At 38.0% G+C, this 10,639-nt stretch overlaps 1 protein-coding gene across 5 annotated transcripts in view; it reads left to right on the top strand.

Annotated features, from left to right (window-relative positions):
- Positions 1–10,639, top strand: part of LOC107553283 (kinase D-interacting substrate of 220 kDa-like) — a 35,545-nt gene that overhangs the window by 3,702 nt on the left and 21,204 nt on the right. For all 5 annotated transcript variants that reach the window (XM_016235468.1, XM_016235469.1, XM_016235470.1 and 2 more), the window contains exons 3-4: positions 1,450–1,594; positions 1,711–1,856. In XM_016235468.1, the coding sequence (XP_016090954.1) occupies positions 1,850–1,856 (7 nt within the window). In that variant the 5' untranslated portion in view covers positions 1,450–1,594; positions 1,711–1,849. The remainder of the gene's footprint in view (positions 1–1,449; positions 1,595–1,710; positions 1,857–10,639) is intronic.

Below are 10,639 nucleotides of genomic sequence, written 5' to 3' on the forward strand. Positions count from 1 at the left end.
TAGGCCGATATGGCTAGGAACTATACTCTCATTCCGGCGTAATAATCAAGGAACTTTGCTGCCATACTATGGGTGCAGCAGGTGCAATGATATTATGCAGTGCCTGAAAATAATCCCCAGCACACTCCCTGTGCAAGCAGGTGGTCACGTTGGTTATGTTGACGGAAGTTAGCCTATTTTCAGGCACTGCATAATATCATTGCGCCTACTGCACCCATAGTACGGCAGAAAAGTTCCTTGATTATTATGCCGGAATGAGAGAGTATAGTTCCTAGCCATATCGGCCTAGAAAATCGCAACTTTTCATTTTCCGTCGATCTTAGTACACGATGTAACTACTGAAGAGCCAAGTTTTAAATTTGAAAAGTCAAAAAACATCGAAACTCTTTGGTCATTTTTGAGCGACATGCTAACGGTCTAATCAGATTCAATGATCTATGCTAAGCTACAGCTAAAAGTGCTACCGCCAGACCCGGAGATCGGCTGAATGGATTCGAAAACAGTAAAACTCAACTGTTTAACTCTAGGGGAGTTGGAAAATGAGCCTATTTTCAAAAATAGTGGAGTGTTCCTTTAAACAACAAGTTTTGTTACCTTTGTCATTTTCTGTGTTGATTGTTTCCAACATTTTAATCATTTACTCTCAAGTGTTAAATATGTAGCCTGACAATTTGACATAGCCCAAAGAAAAATAAAAAATATTTTTTTATTATAATAATAATTATTATTAATCATAAAGCATTATATATATTGTATATATATATATTAATTGTATATATTCTATTTTTGATTTAATTGATATTTTAAATAATGCTTTATATTTATAATAGTTTGAATAACTCACAACATTTCATAATACATTTTCATTGTTGTAGAAATTATCATTACTTCATATTATTTTTATTATATTTTAGTTTTATTAAACTAAAATATGGTATATAATATTTTTTTTGTTTACAGTTTTAATTCATACATTTTTTTTTATTGGTGTGGTAAAATCACTTATTGCATCAAACAGTAAAAATTATGTTGGGGCAACTGTAGGAAATGTTTATAATTTTCTCACACTTGCCGAAAGTTTTTCACATACGTTTTTCTGCAAATGTATTTGTTATCTAACTTGTACAGTATTTGTAGCTTAAGTGTGGAAATACTTTCTGGGGCCACTGTTTGGCATTTATGATTTATACTGCATAATGATAGGAAGGTAGCATCTTAATCGTGACTCTGTGTATGTGTGTATGTCTGTTAGAGAAAGAGAGAGACCGAACTGTGAAGACAATGATTAGATCTTGTGGAAAAACAGGATATAAATGTACTTGTAGTTTTCAGGTACATGACAGTATACTAAAGCAAAACGTCAGTACTGTGTATGCAAAAGTTGCCTACAGCTATCACACAGACTCTACTGGCCTCCTGACATTGAGTTCTCTGCATATTGGTGTGTAGGACACGTACCGCAGGAGACAGATGCAGCCCACCGTCACGCGCCAGATGTCCTTTGACCTGACCAAGCTGCTGGTCACTGAAGACTGGTTCACAGACATCAGCCCTCAGACGATGAGGAGACTGCTCAACATAGTGTCAGTCACAGGTCAGTGTGACCTAATTATAATTATACTTCCATACATTCATTGTTGATTGTGGCGTGTTAAAGACATAAGTAGTGAGTTTACATATATATAAAAGTAATGAAGTGTCTTTTGATAGGTCGCCTACTTAGAGCCAATAAGATCATTTTTAATTGGGACCGACTAGCGTGGAGTGGCCGTATCGCACATCCTGGATCATTGTCTTTCTGGAGGAAACTGATGGAGTCTCAGACCAGGTCACACTGAAGACCATCTATATGAGAGGTCAGCTTACACGTCCTCTGTACCTCACATCAAACTTTAAGTATCATAACATATAAATATTATAATTGGGAATTTGAATGAAAATGTGTTAATTTAGTTCTTTATTTACATATATAGTTTTTACATGATTTAGTTATTTTTTATTTTTTTTATTTAGTTCCTTAATTATATTATGTATTAATTTAGTTAGTTCTCTAATTATTTAATTCTTTATTTAGTTCTTTTGGTTATTTATTTTTATTTACTTGGCTTGATTGATTTTAGTTAGCTATTTGTCCGTTCATTCAATTCTTTATTTATTTTTATCTATAATTTTAATTAATTAATTTATTCTATTATTTATTTATTTATTCATTCTATTATTTGGTTATTTCTTTTATTATTTGGTTATTTCTTTTATGTATTTCTTTAAGTTCTTTTAGTTATTCATCTATGATTTTTGCTCATTGTCTTGTTTAGTTTATTATTTAGTCCCTAATTTCTATTAATTAAATTATTTGTAATTTTACTATTATTCATTGTATTATTATTTATTAATATTATTTATATATTTTAGTTCTCTATTTGTCTATTATTTTATTTATTTATTTAACTCTCTTTCTTTAATTAATTCCATGATTTATTTATTTTAGTTATTTAATTCCAAAATTATTATCAATCATTAGCATTATTGTTTTAGTCCTTGGGACCTTTTCTGTTGATGCATATCACACAAAAATTAATTTACCGTATATACAATTAAATAGGTTTGTTCTAGTTGGTTGTGCTTTCAGTGTAATAATGCCTGCGACCTGCAGGTGGCAGTAGGAAATCTCTGTTCCTTCTATTTCGTTTTTGGTCCGCAGCACAATTCCTATAAATCAGGATGTCTCATTGGGTGTGAGGTACCATGAAGTATTTCAAGCTGTGATCTTTACTTTCATCTACTTACAGCAGTATTTTCATATATGACCAGCAAAACAAAAAGAATGATGCTCAGTCGCTGCCTGACTAACAGACTGTCACTCTTTAATAATTGTCTTATTTACTTGTTGTCGTCAAACATGCAACACACCATCACAGTTACATCTGCTGCATCCTCTCTAGAGGGTTTGATAAATGTGTGTGTGTGTGTGTAGCTGCTTTAAGGGGAGATGTTGTGGCCGTTAGGTTTGCTGATGCTCAGTGTTTGGCCTTTAAAGGTTGCTTTGTCACACTGCACTAACATGCTGTGACTCCAGGGGCTGTAGAAGTGTCAGAGCATCTCAGTGTCAGCATCTGCTCTCTCTCCCCATCGCTCTTTTTTCCCCAGCCCCCATGATGCCCTGTAGCACTATGTCTCACCCAATTTTCTCCTCTTTCATACCCCGAATTACACTTAATTTCCTCGTGTCCACACCAGCACTGCATTTCGGCGCAGGTGGGGGCAGTGGATCGTTCACTGTGAATGTTAAAATAGTGGCCTGTCGTGTTGTTCTGTTATCTGTCACAGATGTTGCTTAGATAAGAATCTGTCAAATCTACTGGTGCTTTTTTTCTTCCTTCTGTTGCACTCTCGAGGTCACGTGGCCACGCATTTGCTCGCTTTTTATAGAAATGAGGGTGAGTCACAGCGGCCAGCATAGACACAGGCCTGCATGTGTCCACTCGCTGTCCATGTTATCAGCCGTTTCTTATTTGGGTTAACATTGATTATAGCCACAAAGCTATATCTTGGTTCATTGCCAATGGGTTGTAGGCCTGTTGATCTCATGACTAGAGTGATCTGGATGGGCGTTTGGTCAGTATGTGGCAGAGGAGTGAGTAAGTTTCATAGGTCAGCTGTCATTCTGAATCGCAGGCACAGTCAATCGCTTGTGTTCTCGCGTTTGTGATAGTGTGTGAAGACCAATGGACTGATATAATTTGCTCAGGAAATGGACATGCTGTCTGTGTGTGTGTGTGTGTGTGTGTGTGTATGAGAGTGTGTGTGTGTTGCCCAGTTTAGCTTGGTTTTCTACATCCTTCTGCCTTTCTCTCAACACACACACACATTCCTAGAAGAGAGAAGTGGCGAAATCCCCTCTTTGTAACGTTGCTCCATGGTAGGTCATGATGAGGCTGTGCTCGCACAGTGCCTTTGTGTGTTTTCTGGTGTGTGTCTTGTTTGTTTGTGACACATTTCATTCATACCATTTGCACAACATAACCCTTAAAACCCACACCATAATGCAAGACACACCAACAACTCTTAGTGTGTCCTTGTAACTAAGAACTGGTCAGGATAGTTGACTAGTAAGCTATTTGATTATTGCGTTTGACTAGTTATCTATATTTTTCCTTCCTCCTTTGAGAATGTTTAGTGCACTAATGAGTTTGTTAGCACAGGAAACCCCTCTCAGAGAAGTTGCATCTGTAAATTCTTTTAATTTCCTTTAAAGCGCTGCTAAAAATATTAAAGGGGTCATGCTTTAAACTGCATTTTCTTTTTAATTTGATAAAGTTCTCTGAGGTCTACTTATAATGTTAGTAAGATTTTTACATAAAAAACAACATAATTTATTAGTAATAGGCTATTTTCTATCCTGTTTTTGACCCTCTCTTTAAAACTTTCAGTTTTGATTGGTGTGCCGCATTCTCAGAAGTAGACGCCAACTGCTATGATTGGGTAACAGTTTTGGATCTTAAAATAATAGATGGATGCAGCTGTGATTTTCTCTGAAAAAAAAGCATCAGTGGCACATGGTAAGAACGTGTTACTCACACTTGTGTGGACCCAATATATTTGGCACTGCCTCATCTTTTATTTTCAATCTCTCTGAAAAGCCTACATTGAACTGTGTCTTGTTTAAAAAGGAATCTGCAAAATTAAGCAAACAAATTAACAGTGTCTGTACACCGGACACGAGCGGAGTGGTGCAACTAAAGATAATACAACCCATCATAATCAGTGATTCTGTCTACACTGGATGTGGCGCAACACGACTAACCCCACGATAGTAATCTGATGGCCCATTCGATTTCTGACGTACGCCAAGAAATGCATTTGCGATGCAATGCAGCAACGGTCGCGCCCGGTGTAGACACCGTTTTAAGATCACAAGTAACCCTCGATCATCTTCTGTAGAGGCGGACTTTTGTCGCACTATTACATCATACTGAGACAAAATCCAGTATGAGATGGCTCCTTTTGGCAGCTTGGTTTCAATAAAAGCTGTTTTTGGACTAACAAGCAAGTTTTGAGTTCTGAAACTTACAGGATGTTTTTATAGTACAATGACCTCTTAGATGTCAAGAGATCAAGGGAAATTTCATTTCTCAATTCATGACCCCTTTAAAGTATAAAATTGTTGATAGCTTTGTCACATCTCGCTCTTTATGCAGCATCTCAACATGACTCTCACATGATAACACTTTTTAAAAATAAGTTACACTTTCTGAAGTTTGTCTGGAGACATGTGTATGAATATGAGAATATGTCCTGTGTGAACGCCCCCTAACAAACTGTGCCTGGTGGACATGACCCTAAACTTGAACAAAAAATATGAAGGGTTTCTTTAAGACTAACAGGTTAAATTAACAATTTAGTAGTAGTTTTGTGCACTTTATATGTATTGCACCTTGTATAGATTTAAAGTAAGTCAAAGATATCAGACAAAAAAAAATGTTAAGGGTGCATGTATAAAAAAAAATGACAAAAACAATAAAACTGTCAAATTGTGTAATATTATATATGCATTTGAAAGCATGACTCTGCTTTACATCTTCCAGTGAAACAAAATGTCATATTTGGGGGGATTTTTTTTTTATAGGAACTCATAGTCATAGTAATTAATCTCTAGTAATTTTAGTAATATTAGTCTTAGTAATGTATTTTATTTGAGACTATGGTTGTCACAATATTAACTTTTCACTAGTCAATGCCAATATCATTAAAATTTCATGACTCTTGATAATACTTGTTTCAAAAATTTAAATGTGCTTTTGAGCTGTAGTATGGAACTCGGTAGTATGGAAACAACTCTCCAGTTGCTCAGTGATCCGGCCCTTTAATCTGCACCAGAATGTGAATAATCTGTTAATAACATCAGCTTGTTTTATAATTAACATTTAGACAGGCTACAGTAATCCAACCGAGCAGGCAAAACACAAAGATTTCTGTGTCCTTAAGGTACACTGGCTTATAACCACCAGGTCTATAAACCACATAGGCCACCTGTGTTTGTACCTCTGTATTTTGAGTACCAATTACTCTTTCTCTTAGTCCACTCACCAAAAAGCCCAACATACCTAGACAAATTCAAAGGAAAATGTTCAACCAATTACCTTTCTGTCTGAAATTGACTCACGTCATTCTCAGTTTTACTGGTCTCAGGTTTACTGTACAGTTTTTATTTTTTATTTTTTGCCCATTCAGTCTGGGCTTAATGGTCTCCATGAGTCCGTGAGTCACAGTTGTTTTTGGTCTTAATGGCCAAGGATCGTGGAACGAACCAAAAGGAAGGGGGCCGTGGGGACTAATTAGCAGAACTAATTTTAATATTAGAAACCGTAGTAATATTACCTATAAAATAATAAATATATGAACAACTAATGGTATTAGTTAGTTGCCACATATATTAGCCTATGTATTTTTAAGCTATGATTCTCCCACGATTCTGAAAACAAAACAGCCAACCAAACGAAATTATGTAATTTACTTGAGTTTCTGACTAAATGTTTTATTAATGTTATAGTAAATGACTCTATTTAAAAATATTTATTAATTTCAAAGAATTAGCCTAATTATGTAAAAAAAATAATTTTAAATAAATGAAGACTTGTTTCGTTTTGAATCTCTCTTGAATGAATGATTCAGACATCAAATACATTTAACACTCACTGTTCGCCACCTACTGGAATAATGTAACGCATACAATCATTATTTGCAGCGTATCATTAGGCTACTTTCAAATACCCATTTTGATTGCGGCTCCCGCAACATCAGAGTCTACATCCGGACTTTAAACTTTTATCAATACTTTCGTTATTATTTAATGTTTGCAACACAGAAATGTAGCCTACTGTGTAAGTAGACTGTTTGTGAAGCTGTTTCAAACAAAGCTTTACATGATGAGCGCTGCTCTCTCTGGATCAGCGGCTGCGCAAAAGCAGGTTTAAATATTCTGATGTGATTGATTTCAAAGGTTTAATAGACATAGCAGAATCACCGTCATTTAGGATTAAGATCGCGTGTGTTTGAATCAAGATCGCAATCTTTTAATGATTAAACGTGCATACATAGGCTATAAGGCTCATATGTATTTTTCTATCCCATGTCATATTTGTACCAGACCTCAAAAGTAACCGGGCCCAGGCCCGGGCAGCTCCCCCGCTTCCGCGACCCATGTTTATGGCCATTATTTCGGACCTAGAATGACTTCGTTATAGTGAGACACATATAGGCCGTTTTACCATAAAAAGCAAACAGGCGGAAGTCCAAATGGAAAGCGAGTGAGTGAGAGAGACGTTGTGGTGGCTGATGGCCATGATCTGTAGTGGACTTTTTGAGCAGAGTCAGATCCACCGGGAGTTTATTTATGGCACTTTGCACCAGTTTTGTGCTTGTTATGAGGTGTGGCCCGCCGAGCCGGTTCTGTTCTGACATCTGGTGTCCGGCTTGTGCCAGGATGGTATGACAGAACCTGAGTGGGCCGGGTAACATGCCCAGCCCGCACTCTCCTTATCAGCCGGCTCTGGCCCTGTAACATATGTCCCCTCCTCCCCTACTCAGAGAGCGGCCCTTGTTAATTAACCCACCAAGAGAGTTGGCGTGGCGCACTCCAAAATGACCAATCGCTGGAGGGATTCAATGTGATCGCGCATGAAGGAGGACACGCCCCTTCACCTTTTCGTCCACACCTCCCGCACCTCTCGGCGTCTTCTTGGCATGCCAACTCGTGGCATTCACCGGTGAAAGAAAAAGAACATGGAAGCCCTTCCGCTTTCCGAAAAGCTCATCCCTCTCACAATGCTTCTTGTCACAATGCTCGGCTTATTCATTGAGGGAACAATTGGCTCTCAGTGCTGGGCTTCAAATCCAGGATTTAAAGTGATTTTTAGTGAAACTTTCTAACTAATGACACTCGAAAAGAAATGCATGCGAGACTATTGGAGCTAATTAGACAGACTCTTCTCCCAAGTACTGAAACATTAAGATGACATACTGTTCATTCAGGATTACTTTAATTGGTACAATTATTGTAATTTTAGTCGCAATTACGTCGTGAGATAAAAGTGCCTTCTGAAGCACATTTATGTGATTTCCTTTGTGCGAAAAGCCTAATAAGCCTTTAAATAATTCTTCTGAAATGTACACAGCTTCCTTTATTCTGCTCTTTTGAACCCCTTTGCCTTTGAGTTGGGACTTCTCACTTTTCTGTGAATTTGTATTTTTGTCACGTACCAGTTTTGTCTCTAGCATCTCGATGTGTTTTCTCCTCCGCCTTTGGAGGGAAGCTATTGTCTGTGAACCTGATCCTTCAAGAACTCTTTGGTGGAAGAGGTAAACTTAGTAATTTAAAAAGTGCAGCCATTATTTGCCCAGAGGCCCTATAAATGATTAGGCTGTTGAAAGCCCATCTATTCCCTAAAGGAGAGAAGCCCAATCTAAGATAGGGAGTGCATTTATTGGGTGCACAAAGTGACCTCCAGATGGATGAGATGAGTTTGAAACTGGGGAAGAGGTTGTGGGCTGCACAGTGGGATTTAAAGTCGCTCTTTGGATTGTTCCTGCGTTGTGCCGTGAGGTCCATTTTCATGGCCGTTGTTCTGAATAAAAGAAAGGCCATCATGCTGGCTCGCATGTGTCAAGGCTAATTATTTATCCATTAATCACTAAGTTTCCAGGGAACTGAAGTTGTCACCCGGAACCCTAAGGTGTTGTGTCAGCAAATCTGAGCAGAGAAACTTAGTGTGAAACTAAAAGGATGTACTCAATAACATGTCACTGTTGTGGCTAAGACTGAAATTCATGTGTGATGCAACTCTAAGGTAGAGACATTATAAAGGGTTTTGCAGAAAGATGATGGCCTACTTAAAGACTAAAGACCGCAAGATCTTGATCAGTTGAGACTGATATTTACGTTAAGCAAGAGTAGTATGCTTTAAATGGTTCCTTACTGCTTTTTGTGATATGAACTTTTTAAACCAGCTAAAACTCAGATGAACCGGCTTGTTTGTCCAATTAAATCTGTCCTGGTTGAGTAAATCCTGGAGTAACGTCCTCTTTCTTTTTCTTTAGATAAATCAAGTACAGGTAACTTCGGACCTCCTTGTCACATACATTATTGTTGTTTCAACCTTTGTCAGTTAATTTCACTTTTTTTTCCGTTGTCGTCTTCTTGCGGCCCAGCTGTTGAGCGTTGTGGACGAGGTTGGAGTGTGTACACCTAGTGGACCCTCCAGTTACCACAGCCAATTCCAGGAAGATGTGCAGAGGACATGCACAGAAAAGTCAAAAAGTACATGTTTGGAAAGATGTTTTTACCCTTTGATCAGATTATGATTAATCATAAGGATTCTGTTCTAGATGTCCCTTGGTATGTATAAAAATAGAAAGCCATCACTTTGATCGAGTTACTGTGTCTAATCAATCTATTTTGGGCAATGTTCCTCTCAAAGCTTTACCTGCCAGTAACCAACATCATTAGACTTAGATCTATAAATATCTATTGTTTTCCAGAATAATTGTGTTCCACTGCTTCTCAGGGGTAGCGCTCAGCTTTCATCAATGGGGAAAAAAATCCCATGGAAGTTCATTAGAGTTTTTTTATGCTTCTGGGCAAGATGCTTTTGCTTACAGATGGGTTTACTCATTTCTCAAAGTTTGGCTGTCAGTTTGGAGGTTTCTCTGGGTTCTTGCACTTCTTAGTTCATCTCAGGCTTATGTATTTGTGATTTACAACTCACTGCAAGAGATAAGAGATAAAAATTGACAAAGATGTTGAACGAATTGGGATGTGAATACAACTTCTTGGAGTGAAAATCTACTCCGTTCACCACTCCCAAGATGCCATAATATAGAAGCAAACTCCACGTCTCAGGCCACCATTCCCACCTCTTTTAGCACTTCACGGTCGCCACCGCCCACCTATCATACAAAACACTATGACTAGTGATGACTTTTGTTCTTTTCATGGTGGGCATGTCGATTCTCATTATGGAGCTCAGAAAAGAAATGTGTGTTGGCATTACGCATCTTTGGGCCCATTGAGCCTCATTTATGAAGGCTGTTGTGTTTGTGGGAGAGAAAAAAATATCTACAAGTTTGCAACTTTTGTCTGTGACTTCAGATTTACTGATACACATGTGTGGCTATTCTCTACAACTACAAATTCCGCTGTCACGGTCACTCAGTTGTTTTGCACCAAAAATACCTTCATACTCATTGAGCTTCCTCAAACTGTCCACACAAGGGTGGCTGTAAGCAAAGTCAAGTGCCACATTCAGCACCCGGCCAAAGGGGAAAATAGTGGGAGAATTATACTCTTTCCCATCAGCTGCTGTGTGTGGGAGTCTTTGAAAAAGAAGAAGAGGAGGAAGAAAAAAAGAGCTAAGCCAGCTTTGGGATCGATTAGCATTTGGATAAACCCGATGAGAGACCTCTCAAGTGGCCAACATTTAAGGCAGCCATGCCGCTAGCCGAACGACGCAACACGGCCCCGATCAATAGCAGTATTGTTTGAGACGCTTTTGGTATTCTTGATGTGCTTTTATCTTTGTGTGAACTCTTTAAAACGGCAAGTATCTTAAACAGAGCTTAATTTCCCTTACTCCCAGTGCTT

This window comes from Sinocyclocheilus grahami, unplaced genomic scaffold (assembly GCF_001515645.1).
Source record: "Sinocyclocheilus grahami isolate Dianchi unplaced genomic scaffold, SAMN03320097.WGS_v1.1 scaffold468.1, whole genome shotgun sequence".
Classification (NCBI taxonomy): domain Eukaryota; kingdom Metazoa; phylum Chordata; class Actinopteri; order Cypriniformes; family Cyprinidae; genus Sinocyclocheilus; species Sinocyclocheilus grahami.